This window comes from Balaenoptera musculus, chromosome 18 (genome assembly GCF_009873245.2).
Source record: "Balaenoptera musculus isolate JJ_BM4_2016_0621 chromosome 18, mBalMus1.pri.v3, whole genome shotgun sequence".
In the NCBI taxonomy this organism is placed as follows: domain Eukaryota; kingdom Metazoa; phylum Chordata; class Mammalia; order Artiodactyla; family Balaenopteridae; genus Balaenoptera; species Balaenoptera musculus.
The window spans coordinates 15,632,453-15,651,663 of record NC_045802.1 but is presented as its reverse complement, the minus strand read 5'-3'; the positions used below and the strand labels follow the sequence as shown (position 1 = coordinate 15,651,663).

At 44.0% G+C, this 19,211-nt stretch overlaps 1 protein-coding gene across 1 annotated transcript in view; it reads left to right on the top strand.

Moving 5' to 3' along the window:
- The first annotated feature begins 167 nt into the window (after positions 1 to 167).
- Positions 168 to 19,211, top strand: part of FOXO1 (forkhead box O1) — a 92,343-nt gene continuing 73,299 nt past the window's right edge. The window contains exon 1 of the mRNA XM_036831653.1: positions 168 to 1,262. Coding sequence (XP_036687548.1) covers positions 621 to 1,262 — 642 coding nt within the window. The 5' untranslated portion in view covers positions 168 to 620. The remainder of the gene's footprint in view (positions 1,263 to 19,211) is intronic.

Sequence of the window (19,211 nt, the reverse complement as noted above, 5' to 3'; positions counted from 1 at the left end):
CCAACCCACTGCGGCCTCCCGGTGGAAAACCGGGCCCCGCCCAGGCCGGCGTCCACTGGCTGCCTGGGCGGAGCCGCCGCGCGCTCATTGGTCGCTCGGGCTGTCAGTCAGGGGCGGGCCGGCGCGCGCGCGCCGCCGCGGGCGGGGGACGGCGGCAGATCCAGTAAGTCGGGCGGCAGCGTAGTTGCTGCAGCTGCCGCAGTCGCCGCCACATTCAACAGGCAGCAGCGCCACGGTCGCGCAGCCCGGGAGAGTGAACGGTCCGCGGCGTCCGTCCGTCCTTCGTTCCGCGGGCCGTGTCAGCAGGAGCGCGACGCCGGCGCTGCCGGGGCCCGGCGACTCTGGCCTGCCGTCCCGTCCGTGCAGCGGACCCGGAGGAGCCTAGATGTTGATGGACCTGTGAAGTTAAGTTCTGGGCTCGCGCTTCCACTCTGCCGCCGCCGCGCCTTCCTCCCGGTTTCCGTCCGCTCGCGGCACCGACCTCAACTCCCCCCGCCGCCCCCCGCCCCCGGCCCCGGCAAATCTCGGACCGGCTCTTCTCGCTCTCTCCCCTCGGCCCCCGGTGCTGCGCTCTCTCACTTCTTGGCAGTCCCGCGGCTGGGGGAGGGGCGGGGGTCACCATGGCCGAAGCGCCCCAGGTGGTGGAGATCGACCCGGACTTCGAGCCGCTGCCCCGGCCGCGCTCGTGCACCTGGCCGCTACCCAGGCCGGAGTTTAGCCAGTCCAACTCGGCCACCTCCAGCCCGGCGCCGTCGGGCGGCGCGGCCGCGAACCCCGACGCCGCCGCGGGCCTGCCCTCGGCCTCAGCGGCCGCTGTCAGCGCCGACTTCATGAGCAACCTGAGCCTGCTGGAGGAGAGCGGGGACTTCCAGCAGGCGCCCGGCTCCGTGGCGGCGGCCGCGGTGGCGGCGGCGGCGGCCGCAGCTGCCGCCACCGGGGGGCTGTGCGGGGACTTCCAGGGCCCGGAGGCGGGCTGCCTGCACCCGGCGCCGCCGCAGCCCCCGCCGCCCGGACCGCTGTCGCAGCACCCTCCCGTGCCCCCCGCCGCCGCCGCCGCCGGGCCGCTCGCGGGGCAGCCGCGCAAGAGCAGCTCGTCCCGCCGCAACGCGTGGGGCAACCTGTCCTACGCCGACCTCATCACTAAGGCCATCGAGAGCTCGGCCGAGAAGCGGCTCACGCTGTCGCAGATCTACGAGTGGATGGTCAAGAGCGTGCCCTACTTCAAGGATAAGGGCGACAGCAACAGCTCGGCTGGCTGGAAGGTGAGTGGCCTTGGGGCTCACGGCCGGAGCGGGAGGGGGGCTCGGGCAGCCCGCCTGCCTCCTCCTGAGGTCGCGGTGGGGCAGATGAGGGGGCGGCTGGGCAAGTTTGCTTGGGCTGAAAGTGCAGAGCACGCGGGCAGCGCGTGAAGGGAGCGGGCGAGAAGCGGCAGGGCTGGGTCGTGGGCTTGCCCCGGACCCGTCGGGGGACCGGAATAAGTGTCTCTGCGCGCGCTCAAGTGAGAGTTGGAGCGGGACGGGGAAGGGGCTCGTTGAGACCTAAGGGAGTGAAAAAAGTACGCCAAGAAGTGGACCTCCTAGCGGGCAGAAAAGTTCGCCAGTGGAAGGAAAGGGGGGTTCACTGGGAGCTGCTCCGCCACGGCCCGCGCGGACTCGTGCAGCTGCTGCTTTTCTTCCAGAACCTCGGGGGTGAGGGCGGCTCCCCTCCGCCCCCGCGGCGCGCGTCCTCCTAGCCCCGCGACGCCCCGCGGAGCCGTTTCCGCAGCGCTGGGCTGGGGAGAGCGCGGCGAGGGGCCTCGGAGCCCGGCCGCCCGGGGACGGGGCTGCAGGTGGAGGGGACAGGCAGGGCGCGAGCCGGGAGTCCCGTCGGGGATGGCCGCGCAGATTTTGGAGGCCGGTGTGCATTTTGTTTTGTTTTGATTTTATTCGAAGTGGCCTCGAGTGCTGGGGGCCGGGAGCGCCCAGCCCGAGGTAGCGCCTCCGACACGTGCGAAGGGGCGGCCACCGCCTGCGGAGCGCCGGCGCCTGGCCGCGCGGGGCGAGCTAAAGTTCAAGTGTGACCCTCGGCGGGGGCGGGAGCTGGCGACGGCGAGGGAGGGGCCGCGGGCGCAGGAAGCGAGTGCCTTTAAAGGGCCAGCGCGCCCTGGCCGTGCGTGCCTCCGGGCCCGGCCGCGGCGCAGCGAGGCCAGCTCTTCTCTGCGCCGGGAGGTACCCCCAAACTTGGCCTCGCCAAAGGTTCAAGGCCTTTAATTAGCGAGGAGAGTCTCCCCCGGATGACCAGGGCCGGGGGCGTGTGTACTCTCTTGCTTTGCCACCTCTGTGCCATCGAGCACGGAGGTACGGATCCGAGCGGCAAGGCGGGGGGCTTTGAGACTAGTGTTTTGGGGGAGTTGGAGTGGAGATTCGAATCTGGGGAACCGCAGGGAACTCCTGTCTGCAAGGAGGCCTGTAGAGGAGGTGCCTCGCCCTTTTTGCCTTTCTGAGAGAGAGAGACAGACTGACAGACCCGAGGAGAGACTCAGGTGGGGGCAGGCACGTCCCTACCCCGAGGTGGAGAAGGCCCTTGGGGCCCTCGGGAGGACAGGCTCGGGGCTGGGGGGGCGGAGGCTTACCGGCCGTGCGTTCGCCTTGCGGCTGCCAAAAGCTGCCAGTTTCTCACTGTCACAGGTGGAAGGATCGATGCGAAGGTTCTCTAGTTGAGCTAAACTCCTTCTTTACCCCTCATCCGGACTGTACAGCACAATACAGATTTTCCTTTGCTGCGCACTTGTTACACCAAGGTGGTTTTACATACACTGTCATCCTTGTGGTTAATGTGTGTAAAAAAGGTTAAGTTAATCACATCGTCTTGAAGTTCCTGGAGAAGGATTCAGGATCTTATTTTTTCCAAAGTGTATTTTAGAGTAAAGGCATCACTTATAACCTCATTACTAGGCATTACATGCAATTTTACCAAGTGCTTCAAAAAGGTAAAGTGCCTCCTTACTTTAAGCTAGGTACATATTCTTTTAAGTCAGAAAATCGGGGTTGCCTGCCAAATCCAATTTTACTTTAACATTTGAATTTAAGTACTTGACTGACTTGTTCATTTATCAATCCAACTTGAGCTGTTACAAAGCATTTGCTGTTAAAAAAAAAAAACTTTTTTTTTTTTTTTTTTTTTTGGGCATTCAAAGTACAGTATGTACTTACACCTTTTCTCATGTCCTTGGAAATGGATACAGCCTGCTTCAGCTTGCTGGAGTGGCTTTCTTTAAAGATAGGGAATGGCAGAGTTTGGGGATTATTTTTAGTTTTGCCTCTCAAATGGCCTTAAGGCAAGGTATTCTTAAACTATTGTAGGAATATAACTTAAACGTTTAAGCTTTAGTGCTTTTTATAAAAATAGATTCTAAGGCCAAATCACCCCCCCCAGCCATTTTTATTGGGTTCTTTACTTGTTCTAATTTTTTTCCCAAATGCAATTGTAATTTTTTTAAAAAAATTTACTGGTCAGAGCTAGGAGATCTATTAAATGTTAGTGAGAATTGTCCAGAATTGGAGGCCAGGTGGCAGCTCCCAGTGGAAACCTAGTGGAGCTTTGGGAGAGAGCAGGCTGCCATTCTCAAGTGAGGAAATGTTTCAGGTGCAGTCAGTCAGTTGGTGCAAGTCAGATTACAGCAAGCGCATTTTCACTTTGAGTAAAAGGGTATTTTAAGGAGAAAAGAAACAACCTGAAGTGTTTCTAACTCATAGCTAGTCTTTTGGTTGGAGTTTTCATAAAAATGAGTTACTTGTTAAAACTAAGTTTCACTCTCAGATCTGAAAAACTTGCCTGTTTTAAACATTCATAAAAAGGAGAAATTTTACTATGACTTTTAGCTTAAAAAAATTCAGTTCTAAAATGCAAATTGACCAAAACTTAACTGTTTGAGGACTGAGGAGAGGCTGCTTTGGAACTAAATTATTTCCTGTGATTTACTACAGGGAATTAGACTGAATCTTTAAGTAAATGTAGTTTCTTGTGCTTTACTTCCTGGGGCCTGCCTGAGAATTTGAAAGTCATTTGCATGGGACAAAATAGTTGGAAAGCTGTTAAAAAGTTCAAAAACTTTTAGTTCCTTAAACACTGGTAGTATTTGTGGGGTATGCATTTTGTATTTGTAGGAATGGTATGTTAAATCTGCTTTACAGTTGTTGGTTAGAACTGTCATAAGGTTACACACAAAGTGGAAGCTGAGACTTTTGGAAATCCCGGGATCTTTTAAACCATGTACAGTATTTATACATAGTGAAACTTCATTTCCGTGACCTGTCTTTCCCCCCCCCCCCATATAGAAAGCTTTCTAGAGCTTGGGAAGTAATATTGTGAGCTCTGGCTCTGTGTTTTTTGTTTTTGTTTTTTTAATTGTTGTTTTGAGTTGACTCTTGTTTTATGCTTTGAAATTATTTGGAGCACAATGTAGATTAAAAGAATGCTTCAACAGTAAAACTTAACACTTGTTAAAATTTTAAATTGTTTTATTATGAGATATCACATATATTCTTTATCTTGGAATAACGTTTCTTTAATTTGGTCTGTGAACTGAGAGTGCATTTCCTCGTATTTAAAAATTCATATTTATTCTGTTAGGGTTTGCAACCTGCAGGTGAGTAATTTAGCCACAGAGATTCCATGGCAGGGATGATGGCTGCTTTCTTGCTGCACTGTCACGTTTGACAGAATCCTGGTGAGGATTACGGAAATCACCTTAAAGAAAACCTTTTTTACAGTTGGGTGAAAATCTCAATATATGTATTTGGGGAAAGGAGCATGAGGAAAGAGAATTGGGAAAGGGCATAATACAGCGAAGTATGCACTAAGGCTGAAAGTTATGTGGGATTGATGTGACCATGTCTCATGGCTGAGATATTTTGTTCAGAAATTCCCAAATAGATGTCAAATACGAATACCTTAATTGCTCCTCATAAGAACTTTATTTTTATTTTACTTTCGGTCTTGTGGCAAATCCTTGGGGAGATGTGGCAGGAGGGGTGGCTTCTATTTTTGAATGATACTCAGCTTTGTTTTTCTTTTTTAAAGTGGCAAACATTTGAATACTGGAAAGAAGGCATTTTTAATTCTCATGTAAACTTCAAAAAAAGTTAAAGTTTGTTGAGACATCCCCTTCCCCCCATTACTGAAAGGCCATCACGTTGGCAATGGACACAAATATCGCCAGCTATCATGAGCTGCCCAGGGATCTTCTAAGTGGATGTATGAAATGGGGAGGGAGGAGTGAATACTCAGTGGTTGGTTAGAATAATAGGGTGCCAACTTTTTGCTCGCCCTTGTGCTCTAACCTCTTCATCCAAGCTCCTAAACTGCAATTCTGTGTGACTTCCTAAGAGAACAGCTGTCTGTATTGGCCTGGAATTTCTTTGGGTAAGCCCTAACTATTTGCATTTTTCTGGAACGCTCTGCCCTTGGAAACTACCCAGTACCCTGGCATCATGGGAATTGACTCTGCCAGTTTTTTTTGTCTTTGTGTGCCATCACTTTGGGGCTTCCTGGAATCCTCTTGGAAAGGCAGTGTAAACCCCATGGTGATGGGAGAGAGCAAAGGAGTTTGCAGTTGCACTCTGCGTGCGATGAGCAGAGTGGGTTCAGCCCTGCTTCTCTGCACCTCAGGACTTGCCTTGGCCTTCATAGTAACAAGTTGCAGAGACTTGCCCCCGCCCCTTGGGTCAGATGACCACCTTTTCTTGGTGCACACAAAATTCTGAAGTTGATGCAGTTGTTCCTCAGTTGTGAACCAGAGAAGACCAGATGAACTTGAAAGTGTTTGTTTTGGTGTCTTAGGGGTAAAGGCTTGTATTCCAGCGGATATGCTGTATACGAATGTACAGTGTATACAGTACGCAGTAAGGTGTAGAAGGAGTCCCCCTTTTCGCTAATTCCTGATAAGGACCAACAGCACAGTGGCACAGAAGTTCTTTGCAGAGTGTTACTACTTTTTTTTTTATTGTGGTCTTCTATAGAACATAAGAAACATGCAAGTGAATAATTGTACATTATTGATTTCATATGGTTCAACCTTTAAGGAAAACTTTTTTTTCACTGGCATCCCAGTTTACTCCACTCAGTCTGCCTATGATTTATTGACTTGTGGGTTAAGCAGTGCAAATAATGAATCTTGCCTTCCTTACCCCTTCCCCCCCTGGCTCTTTTATCCATCCTCATATAGCTTTTTTTTTTTTTATTTTTTATTTTTTATTTTTAAAATTTATTTATTTATATTTTTATTTTTGGCTGCGTTGGGTCTTTGTTGCTGCGCAGGGGCTTTTCTCTAGTTGTGGCGAGCGAGGGGTACTCTTCGATGTGGTGCGTGGGCTTCTCATTGGGTGGCTTCTCTTGTTGCAGAGCACAGGCCCTAGGCATGTGGGCTTCAGTAGTTGTGGCACTCGGGCTCAGTAGTTGTGGCACACGGGCTTAGTTGCTCCGCGGCATGTGGGATCTTCCCGGACCAGGACTTGAACCTGTGTCCCCTGCATTGGCAGGCAGATTCTTAACCACTGTGCCACCAGGGAAGCCCCCTCATATAGCTTTGATATGACCAAAAGAAAAGAAAAGCAAACTAGTTTTGATATTGGGCCACATAAAATTGAAAAGCTAGATCTGCAACCATTTTTCAGTTTATTTAGTGAATTTTCACCTTAATGCATTACTTAAATAAGGACATAAATTCAACTTGTGTCCTTTTTTTCAGGCCATATTCCTTATAGAAGAAAAAAATGACAGAGCTGCGTGATGAGCTTCTGTAGCCCCCAAGTCTGGGTTTCTGATGATTGCCGAAGCTGCACTCTTTATGGTCTAAGTTCTTCCCTTTTCTCAGTTTTCCCTTGACCTCTCTGTAGAAAGCCTTTCTTACCTTGGACTCAGTTACACTGTACTGTCCTGATCCTTACCCGCATTCTGGCTTCTCCTCCAGTTGGTTCATTTTTCCTTCTATGCTTAATTGTAAGTATGCCTAGGACTAGGTGTAGACTTATTTTGATTCTTTCCTAGATAACTTACCCCTTTATTGTCCAAGTCTCCAGTTACCTGAAGGCCATAAATGTCCCACTTTCACCTCCAATTCGACATGTCTAAACCCAAGCATACTATATTTCTTATTCCTCTCAGATGAGGTTCCCATCTTGAGTTCCCTGATTTGGTTAATGGTCTTTAGACCTTTCCCTCGTTTTCACTCCTGGATGTCCTCTTCAGCACTTTCTTCCTATGGTGTTAGTGTCCCCAGGTCTGTTAGCTCTTCTTCCTCAGGGTCTCTTGAGACTTTCACTTCCCAGCTTCTAACCACTCCCCCGGTTAACTCTTACATCAGGGCCAGTCCATCCTATCGCCGGGACTTGGAGCATCCTGTGCGTCTACTGGAGCTTCCACAAATTTTGCTTAGTCTGCAAGGTTCAAGTCAGTTCCATCAACTTCCAACCTTGGCTTGTGTCTGAAGGCACTTTCGATTCTCTGAGTGAATGCCTGGTAACCTCTTAATTCATGCTGCTGCATATTTTAATTTATCTTTAACATCTGCATGTTTTTGGCATCTCAGTTATATTGTAAATACATGGGTGGAAAAAATTTTTTCTTGAAACATGGATCTTTTATGTTTCAGCTTCCTCTGTGTTCAAGATGCTTACATTCTGACATAGGGAATATAGCCAATATTTTATAATAACCTCTAAAAATTGTGAATCACTGTATTGTATACCTGTAGGTTATAACTTACATGATACCGTACATCAACTATACTTCAGTAAAAAAGATCACATTCTGTAATACTTGAGGATAATTTTATTAGTAGTATTACTAAAGAACAGTGGTTATTTTCAGTCTATAGTCAAAGTATTTCCTTCCCATTTGTTGAATGATTATTGTGTATAAGTTGTATTAGATGCATTTGAATGATAGAAAAATGATTCAAGTGTGGATCCTGTAGGGAGATTAGATGTGACACATAATAACTATGATACCTGGTAGCATGGTTAAGTGCCTTCGAGAAAAATGGAGTTCTGGGTTGGCCATTTAGGTGGGCCTTGGAAATGGGATGTTATTGTCTCAAGATTTCATTATAAAATATTTCAAACATGCAGCAAAGTTGGAAGAATTCTCCCCTGAACACCCATATACCTACCACTTAGTTTCTACTTCTGCCATTTTATTATGCTTGCTTTATCATATATTTATCCATTGGCACATCCATCTTCCCATCAGTCCCTCTTAGTTTTTAAAATTTATTTTTGGAATGATGGACTGGCATTCATAAAGGCATGAAAATAGGGGAAACAGTTTCTCTGAGTGATGGATGTATGCAACACACAGAGAAGGTTTGAAAAGTGTAGGAAGGAGAGTTTCTATTGTCAGACTGAACTTGGACTTCATATACATTATGAAAATAATATTGTGTTATAGACCAAGTTTTTCTATGAGATTGTATGTTTGTTTTTGTAATATAAGAAATTATGAAAATAGGATTACATTTTTAGTTTTTTAAATGCAGTTTCTCAGAAACGTGTTCATGTGTAAATATAGAGCATGGCATGCAGTGTAAAGACAACGTGCTGCATTTGATTTAAAACTGATATACAGAATTTGGTAATGCAGGGAACAGATTATGTAATTGACTTAATGCGACTAGTAGACATTTATAAAATATTTAGAGTTTTGCTTGGTCTGTTCTTTAAAATCAACTTTCACGCCCGGTGTCCTGGGGGCAGAGTGATTCATACAAAGAAAGATCACTATTGGTCGTAATTCTTACTGTTTTTTTTTTAAGTGAGAAATCTTGAAGTTAGCAATCTCTAAATATACTTAGGGCAATTATGAGTGAAAGTTACATTGACTTGAAAAGATGCTTTACAATTTAAATGTCAGTTTTCATATTGTATTAGCTAAATATTAGATATCCTTGATAGCTTTATTGTATTATATCTTTACCCACTAACCCAAGTACAGGATGAGGAAGGCTATAATGAGATGTTTCAACAGATCCAGAGGAGGTTAAATTTGGATAGGCTAAACCCAAAATTGATGCCAAGCAGATAGACATAACTGCATGTATTCAGAATACTTGGAATGAGTCGGATTAGCTTTTGGTGAACTAAAAGGTTTAAACAATAAAAACTCTACTGTGGCACATCAAAAGGCAGAAATACAGATTTATTAAAACTTATTAGCCATTTTTGAAGTGACAGGTGTTGAAATGTAGGAAGCTATTTTACTAGTGTAAATAGTAAAATAGTAGCAGATAGCACTTTATTCAGAAGATACCCTGCTGTGGGGAGGGGGACAGTGAAGGAAAAATAGACTGCAAAACTCACCACTGTGAGGTTTTGTTAAATGAGTATGTTACCTTCCACATGGATGAAACAGCTTTCAAAGCACGCCAGGCCTTCACAGTTGCGTGACTGCTAATGATATCAGGGTAAACTAGTCAAACGCAGGTAGGAAACAATATGGAATTGGCCAATCTAATTTTTTCCTGCTGTTATTGTTTGGAGATTGAGTGAGGGTCAAAATTGCAGGCTGTGTCTTTGGTCTTTTCATTCCATAAGTAGAGAGAGATGTAAAGCATCTTCATTCTTCAACGTGAGGGGTTTTACCTCCCTCTGGGAGGAGAGTCAGAAGCATCGTGGAGATCTGTGGGAGGATAGGTCATTTCTTCCAAGGTAGCCCCATTCCTGCTGACACTAAGTCATATGAATTCTTTAACTCTTAGTGATGGTGGGTGGTACTACTGTCTTTTGAGAAGAGAATGTCACCTCTAAAGCATGTGGCCCACTGGTCTATACTGTGCACCTGTGACCTGGGCTGTGCTCTCTTACCTGCAACAAACCCTGCTCCTCTTACACCCCTGCTAGCCACATGCGTGGAAATCCCGAGGCTGCCACCTTTTTTGAGTGTGACTTGGTTCTGAAAATCTCTGTGTAGATCTTTGACCTAAAAAGAAAATCTTTCTCTGCCTTGGTTAATTTTCCCCCTAAATGATATTTGTCTTAATTACAGTGTCATACTTTGTGTGTCTTAAGTTACAGAGCTGATCCTAATACTAAACTCCATGACCTTAACAGCTCTGGAGATGCTGCCCAGCTCACCTGATTAAAAGCAACACTGTAACGAGAGAGAGGGTGGGAAGAGCCAGTGGCCTGTGTCCATTTGTTTTTCCTCTGTTTAAGTCAAACAGATATTTCTCAGTTGCCATTCCTCCCAAATCTAGAAAATAGGTCATGGTTTTGTGAATCTCTCCTTTTGTTACATTAGAGATTTGCTAAGAATCAGGGTTGAGGAAAAATGTTTTTCTGTTTACAGCCATGATCCTGAAGTTGTTACACGGCTGCCTTTGCACTGCTAGTGAGGGGCCTGGTTTGCTGAGTTAAAACTTTGAAAGTAGCTAAAGGAACCTGGCTTCAGGAAGGGGGAGGGGACCTCAGTGGTTGCGTTTTGTACCTGCAGTAAAAAAGTCTCAAAGAGCGTGATTAACCCCCTCAGTCTTATTTGGACTCAAGCCAAGAGAGAGGCCTAGTGAAGGACGGAGGAAGAGGAGAACCAGTTTGGGTTCTGTGGGAAGGTCTGGAGGCACTTAGTGCCTTCTAGCACTGCCCCCCACCCCCAAATCAGTTTTTCTATTTTAATTAGGAAATTAGTGCTTTTCCTCCACCAGTATCATGTCTCAGAAGTCCACCATGCAGGTGGCTTGAGGGAAGACCCATCTTGTCCGAGTTGAAAATGCCTGCACACAGAATTGGGGGCGGGGGCGGTATCTTTGCAGTGGTGTTTGAGGGTAAGAGTGAAAAGGTTCTGTCTGAAAAGAAATGCATTTGAATTTCAAGTCCAATTTGGAGAGATAAGTTATGATTGAATTATATAATTCCTAGACTTGTAAATATTGTGTATCCTTCAAAGCTTGAAAACAAAATAACCACATAAATATCTGGAAATGGTCTATATAAGTAAATATATCATACCTCAAGACAGTTTGGTTGCTTGGAAGCTAGGTCAAAGGAAATGGTTTGCATATGGTTTAGCTAGAGGCTCTTATTTTGGCAGATTCTTGAGGCAGTGTATTTTATTGTACTTCTATTTTGACATGAATTTTTTCACTTGTTAAGTGTAGGGTTGCATCAAGATAGGTGCATTCGAGATGTTATAGCTTCTTTATTCTGTGATGCTTAATTTGCGGAATCATCAATTTGTCACACCAGTGAGTGTTCCTTGTCAAGTTTCAGCCCGCCAAACTGTGATTTGAATACTGGAGAAACCCAGTTACCTTAAGGCAGGCGTTACATCACCTGTCTGCTCTGCAGGGCCGGCTCTGAAGGGGTCAGAGGGGAGGTAGTTGCAGAGGGGAACTTGTTGAACTTGTAAATATCAATGGAGGTTGTTTGTGTACCTGGTACCTCACTGGTTTGGTTGCATCTCACTAAACTTGAATGTAAACGTTTTTTCTCTGGATGGGTAGATATGCATGCCATTATGAAATTTACATGCAATGAATGTGAAAGCTTCCTGTGGACCATCCTACTGAGAGACCTTTTTGTAATCTGTGTGACCGTATTGGTCTCTCTCCTTCAGCCTTTTGGAATTTAACTTTCTCTTTAGTGGCCCATTGTGACATTTGCATACATTGAATGTGAAAGATTCCTATACGCTCACTCTCTTCGGTTACCTGTGTGCCCAAAGGGTTTCTTGACCCCTTTAGAATTCATGAAATAGAATTACTTATGTAGGGCCTGGATTTATATTTACTGTATACATTTGCATTAACGTGCAGCTTTTCAGCTTGTGATCTAACACTGATTTTAAACACAGTATTTGATGGCTTTACATTTTAGAAGAGGTCACCGTAATGGTTTTTATTGCTGTTTTTATTATCTTCTGAAATACGTGAGATAATTAAAAAATTAATGCTAAAGAAATTTTTTTAGGGTTAAAAATTCCTATAATTAGGCATGTTTTGATGCGATTTACATCCTCTTTTTCGCTTCTGTAATGGATACTTCCCCAGCTGTGACCACATTGCTCTGTAGTAGTCCTGTATTATTATATTCCAGTATTTCGGAGGTGCTTCCTTAAGGTGCTTTATACTTCTTGAAATGCCATTTTGACGCCTTTGATAATTATACTGAGAACATATTTTTAAAAAGCAGAAGTCACATTAAAATTTTGTAAGAGTGATTGTCAAAAGCTTCAAGAATTACTCTCCCCACACTTCAGTGTTTAGGCGGGTCCTTGTGTTGGAGGACTAGTGCCCCCCCCCCCACTGTCTGTCACCATCCTTTCAGAGACTGCCCTTCTTCATGATCTTTTTAGCCTGAATTTCTCACTGTGGTGTCTAACTCAGAAGTAAATATTCTTAAAGCAATCTGTTCAGCCTAGTTAAGTTACAAGCCATTTAGTGAGTAGCTTGAATATTAAAGTTTGTGCCATTGCATTCCTTAGTGTGACTGCTTTATTTTGAGCTAAAGGGTGGATAGAGAATAAAATGGAGAGAATATTGATACCGATACAGATGAAACCCATATTTACGCTGAGTGTTTTTTCTCCACGAACAATGGGAGGGTGCATGTTTGAAGTCAGTCAGTTTCAGAATTTACCTTTTGATTGCATGCCTTATAAATTGTATTTCTAAGAAAAAAATTAAAAATACTGATTATTGTGCTGTGTGCTCCCGTTGAATAATGTAAATGATCTTGGGTTATATCAAATGCTGAATGTATTCCTAGAAGGAATTCCTGCTTAATTTCTTTTGTGATGAAATTATGGAGACACTTTAATCAAAGACAAGCTGTTGATGGCTATGTTCTTAGACTAACCATTATTTCTGCCTGTATTTATATATAAAAGCCAAGAAGAGAAAAGGGAAAACACGTTCAATCCTGGAAGTCTTGAGCTGAGATTGATTCCACTGCGATTGACAACTCAGGGCCTGCAATTAAGCCTCATTTACACTCCCCACCTCCATTTGTGTTTCAAATAACTCTCTTAAAAGAGTCCTGGAAGGAAGAATTAATGAAGTCAGAGGATAACATGAAAACTTAAAACATTTCAGAGGGATTCCTTTCATGACTAAATTCTTTGTGATCCTTAACTGTGTGAATACACCCCTGGGATTGGAAATGGAGACACCCCCCCCCCCCTTTAATCACGTGCCCTGTTAAGCTCGTTTCTGGGTGGCTTGCTGAGACTGTTTCAGGGACTCACTTAAAAAAATGACATTGAATTTTATTAAGCAAGCGTTCAAGTCCACCACCTGCCTTTTGCACAAAAGCTCACCTCTCCTGGTGAGCTATCCTTGCTCCCCTGGGCTGCTGTCTTCTTACTCAGGCCTGAAACAAGGTAGCAGCCAGCTTTCTGCAGACCTGCACAAGGGCACATCACCACCTCACGGGCCCACCAGTAAGAGCATAATGACTTGTTAGACCACATTTATTGTGCAGATGAACTTGAATGTCACTAGGACAGCATACCCCTGTAGGCTTAAAAACGTTTGAATTTAATGTCCCTTCTGTCTTTCATCAGGTTATAGCTTTTGGATTTATAGTTACTCATTCTGGCTGTAATTATATTAGTAGTATTTTTGTTTGGCCAAATATGAGGCATGACCTTTGCCATCCTGCTTGGCTGTGCTTGGGAATTTGACATCCTTCAATTCAGATGGAATTCCCTTGCTTTGTTTCCTGTGATAGTGTGGGGAATACGCATTTTGGCTTTTTCAACAGAAGTGGAGGAAGACAGGAAAAAAGTAGAATTGGAACGCACAAAGAGGGTATTAATTTTTTCTGCTGGGTGTGGTTCAGTTGGCATGCTTTTTATTAGGAGTCTGAGCCTACGAAAGTAGTTAGTGCAGAATACTCGGAAAATGCTGTACTCATCCCTAGTTTTATTTTCTCTGATCTGGATTTAAATTTATCACTGGTTTGACATTTTAGGGTCTTTGAACTGTTTTTCATTTAAGTACACTTGGTAAAAAAGAACTAAAATTCTTATGTTTTTGTGGTGTCTTTACCAGTCCTAAGTATGCCATCAACAGCAAAGAAAACTGCAAAGGGGGAACATATTTGCACCTCTCTCTGAGGGGGGAGTGTTTTGCTGCTACTGACTAAAAGTTTACATGTGTGATTCTGTTTCCTGAATGTAGTCAAAACCGCCATCAAAAATTACCCCCTTTGAATTGTCATGAAATTTTAGTATCTAAAATTTGGTGAAGTGGAGAGAAAAGTTGAAGCCAGAGTTTTACAATGTTTTCCTTTTAAAAGTTGGAAAAGTCACCTTTTGCTTTAAGTGCTTTAAACAGAAAATCATAATCCGTGTCCCCTGCCTCCCAATAACCCATTAATAGGCTTGCTTTTGTGTTAATTTTCTCATTTCCCATCTAAGGTTAATATCCGGGGTAGGTTAGTTAGCAGTGTACGTACGTTGTAGGGAGTCTATCTGTTCTGTTCTCAATTATCCAGTAAATGAAGAATGCCCCGTGCAGCCTTCTGAGCTTTTGAGGGCACACATCCAAATGCCTGTATTAAAAGGGCACTTCTTTTTGATTATCTCCTACCCCCTCTCCCTACTTTTTCATCTCCTCTTTGCTTTCCTTCTCATTTTCAGCCCCCTCATTTATTTGTTTTGAATACATTTCTCCAACTTATTAATGTAAATTAGGTGAGATCTTTCTTTAAAGGTTGTTGCTGGTTACTGGTGTGTTTTACTTCATTACAGCAACCCGATTGTATTTTCGACTGCCATTGGAAATGGTCATTAAATTATTAATAGATCTGATCCCATTAAGAACTACTTACAAGGAGATTTCTGTCTGACTAGTTGTCTGTATAGGAGTTATCTTAAAGTGTTGGCATTCCCATTTATCTCCTAGTTCTTGGGTTTTGGCTCGAGGCCTTTAAAATTTACTGAACTGTGTGTAAGAGAAGGTATGAGGAATCATGAAGTTTTTAGTTGAACAAATTTTAAAACTGCTTGGTGTAGGAGCCTCCGCTTGGCCACTTGGAGATTTTGAGAATCACTACCTCGCACGCTGCTGAAAAGTTTATTTCTATATCGAGCCCATGTGTTCACGTGTAATTCCCTTCCTCCCTGCCCCCGGCTTGCTTCTGGATTTTGGAGCTACACTGAATTAGCTTAATGTATTTCCCCTTCCAGTACCTGAAGCCAATTCCCATAATTATTCTTTTCCCAGCTAACCAGTCCTAACTCCTTAATAAACCCTTCCAGGGACTTAAAGTTTCTGTACGTTGTCGAAACACAGAACCCCAAACCCAGGTGTCTGTGGATGGGGAGCGACCAGTGAAGTGCACGGCGGGGCTGGTAGTGCCCTTGTTCAGGGACAGCATGCTTCTGGCAGGGTGGCTTGAGAAAGCCTGTGCTAGCTTTTGGGTGCTGTGTCACCCTTTGACATAGAAGAGAGGTAAGAGAACAGGGCCAAGAGGCCTGTGTGGATTCTCGTCAGTGTTTGGTTAGGATGGTGGTCCTGTGCTTCAGGTGAACGAGCTCCAAGTCCCACATTAAGCAAGGCACATAAAGAGAAAATCCTCGAGGAGGAGAGTAACTGAGGGAATAAGCTAAATGGAAGAACTCAGTGTATTTTAGCCTTTTAAGCTAAATATCTGTTAGTATGTGTTTGCCTGTCTTGAAAGTTCTTTTTTTTTTTTAAAACTAACTTCAGTTTGTACTGGTAAGTAGGCAGGGTTTTGAAAGGAAGGAAACAGCTTTTTGGATGTGGGATAGTCCAAATGTATAGATGTAAATTTCCACTGAATCTGCACTACCAAATCTATCCCATTCAGTGATGTGTAGTTAACCTATATTTGACTTTTGGGAAGAGAGAACCACACCAAGGTGCAAGATGTGAGTAATCATAGCCATATCGGTGTTAAGCTAGGTGTATATCGTCATCAACTCTTCTTATTGAACTAAAGTGTGTCTTCGAGCTTTTCAGTGGTGAATCTTGAACTTTGTCTTTAGCCATAGTCTGGATTAGTAAAGTCTGCAAGCTTCCTGCTCCATCTGTGTTAAATGTGGAAATTACTAATATTGAGATGGGTGGTGTTGGTTGATTTCACATTCTGAAGTTTTAAATTTTAATTTCTGGCCTAGAGAATATGAGGCCATAGGCTGGAGAAGTCTCTGCATTAGTAAAAACAATTAAAATCTCAGGGTTGTATGGTTTTTGTGCTTTAATGAGGAGAGAGAATGCCGCCCCTGTGTTTTGGGTGAGTAATTCCATAGATAGACATTTTATCTATTGATTACAGAGATTTGACCCAGTCAAACCAGGCTTTTATGGGGTTGGGATCTCCAATACTAAGGATGCTAAGTTCCTGTAAACCACTTAGGAAGCTCCTGAGCCAATACTGTATGTGTGACCTGGTACATCCCTCACGTACAGATCTTTTTACATCATGAGTGCTTCTCTGGGTCCATTGGATTTGATGCTCACCCTTATCACTGCCTTCTCATTGGTCCTCCCAGTAACTTTTCCTTTTCTGTTCAAGGCAGCAGAGTTCCCACTCCTTGTCAGTCCGAATGGAAATGTTGCTTACCTGGCTCCGCTTGGGGTCAGCCGAGGTGGGAGAGGAACACTAGTCCTGTTTTAATCACAGGTTGTTGGGAATAATTGGCCAGCCAGTGCCAGTGTCTACAGAACATGCTTAGATCCATGGTTAGATATCTTTTCTCACACGCCTGGGAGGATGCCCTTAGATCACCAGGGTGTTTGAGAATCGATGTTGGGGTCATTTCAGAGCTATAAGAATTCCCTCTAGCATTTGCTTTTTGTAATGCCCTCATGAGCCTAGCCCAGATCTGTGATTTTTCAGTAAATATTAGGAGTCCTGGATTTTGTTTCTAGATTGGTAACCTGATAATTCATATTTAGACAAGTCACATCACTGCTGTGTTAGCTTCTTTATCTGTAAAATGGGGTTAATGATACCACTGGGGAGTACTTGTAGAGCAACTTGAGGTGCTCAGAGTAGGGGGCCATGTACTTAGGCCGTGTTGTACATTTTAGGATTAGCCGAGATACTTGGGCTTAAAACAGAGTAGCAGAGAGTCTGGGGCTTTCATTTTTTGTTTCTGGGCTTCTTGATTATATAAAATACGTTTAGGTAAAAAACAGAATAGAACCAAAGCAAGCTACAACACCTAACTAGGTCTTTCTTTCCTAAACTTTCCTAGTACTTCTGTAGCAAGTTTGATGAGGGTGCCCGGGAGACTTGTTTTGTGTTTTGGAAGAACTCTGATAGTACGGGAAATAGCTGGTGGGGGGTATTTGGGTTGTATAAATATGGGTAATTTATTTTTTCTTTCTATTTTGCCTTTTTACATTTTTTTAACATCTTTATTGGAGTATAATTGCTTTACAATGGCGTGTTAGTTTCTGCTTTATAACAAACTGAATCAGCTATACATATATACATTCCCCGTATCTCCTCCCTCTTGCGTCTCCCTCCTACCCTCCCTATCCCACCCCTCTAGGTGGTCACAAAGCACCGAGCTGATCTCCCTGTGGCCTTTTTATATTTTAAGCAACAAACACTTGTATTAGAAGTACTAAGTTTTTTGAAATGAAAATGCAGTTTGGGGTTTTCCATCCCTCCTCCTCCTCCTCCTTCTCCTCGAGAGAGAATATTGGATTCAAGCAAGTGATTGCATAAACATGTAAGATAGCTATCATTACTATCCCCATTTTTTAGACAAGGAAACTGAGGCATAAAGTTAAACAGCCCAGTGTCACACAGTAAGTGGTGGAACCAAGAAGCCAGGGGGTTTTTATTGTAGATCTCAGACTCTTAACCACTTCACTTTGCTACATCAGAGAGAATGATTATCTTTAGAATCTTGGAGGGAAAACTAGGACTTAAATTTAAAGTTGGAAATATGAAGGTAAAATTAATGGATAGATAATCAGTTAATTAACAGAATCTAAACAATTAATGCACATACCGACAATCCGAAGACAGAAATTTTGCTGACTTGTCCAGTTAGTTAACTAGACTGCTAAAGATGAAAAAGTACATTGGTATAGTGAGCCTTTGGGGTAGTGAATTTTCTTGTCCTCTGAGGAGAGGAAGGAGTGCATCTATGGTGATGATTAATGAGAGGTTGGGAGAAGTGACCCAGTGGCCCAGTCGTGGCTCACAGTGTGGCAAAAAGGAGTTTTTGCCCCATGTCTTCCTCACCAGATGGACGAGTGGGCGCTAGAGTGTTCTGTGGGCTCTGTCACTATGTCCACACACTGCTTAGGAGGAGGAAAAGTACTTCCTGTACAGGGAGATGGTCTTGGCCTGTTGACGCTCTGGGGTTAACAAATAGAAAGAACAAATACTGACCCATTTGGACAGAAAAGACTTTGTTTGGGGTGAACTTAAGGAAGGCTACTAAGCCCTCATTTACGGGACAAAGATGAGGTGAAATTCGTAGCTAAGCTGTCACCCAAACTTTACTAAGTGCTGGTCAGTCTTCTTTACCATTTGGCCGTGTTTCCGTTGCATGGATGGGACCTTACTAGATAGTTCATCGGTCTGTATAATCCCGGATTCCCCTTGTTGAGAGAAAGTCTTTTGGTTTTGCTTTGAAAGCTGCTTGGCGAGAGTATTGTGGTTTGGAGGAAATGATAGCCCGGGCTTCAGAGATAAATACTGCTTGGCTTTGGGTCCTGCTTCCAAATACGTTCCTCCTCCCTACCTTTCCTGTACAGCCTTTAAAAATCACGTCAACCTACAGTGATTATTTCTTCCAACTACTTTTGTGTATGTTTCTTGTGTGAAGTGGTGCCATGTTAGATTTTTCCTGAATAGGTAGTTCCTAATAGATGGACAGGATTTGTGCCATTTTATTTAGTGTGGGGTTTTGTAGAGGGTTATTAATATTTATTTTATTTAGATAATGGAATTTCTGTTTACCTAAGTAAAAGGGCTCCTTTTTGGAGAAGTGTTTAGAACCTGGAGTATTGTCACCAATCCATTCAAGCTTGTTGAACTTAGCAGAACTTTGGACACGTTAACATTAAGTATAGGTTTCCTCATCTGTAAAATGAGAATAATACATCCTGGCATTTTTGTGAGGGCTAAGAGATTGGGGTTGCCACATAAGAAGACAAAGGTGACTGTCTCCTCTGTCCTCGATCCATTTTATCTGGAGAGATTTTTCAGATAGAAGAGAGAAAGGAAAAAATTCTCCAGACATAC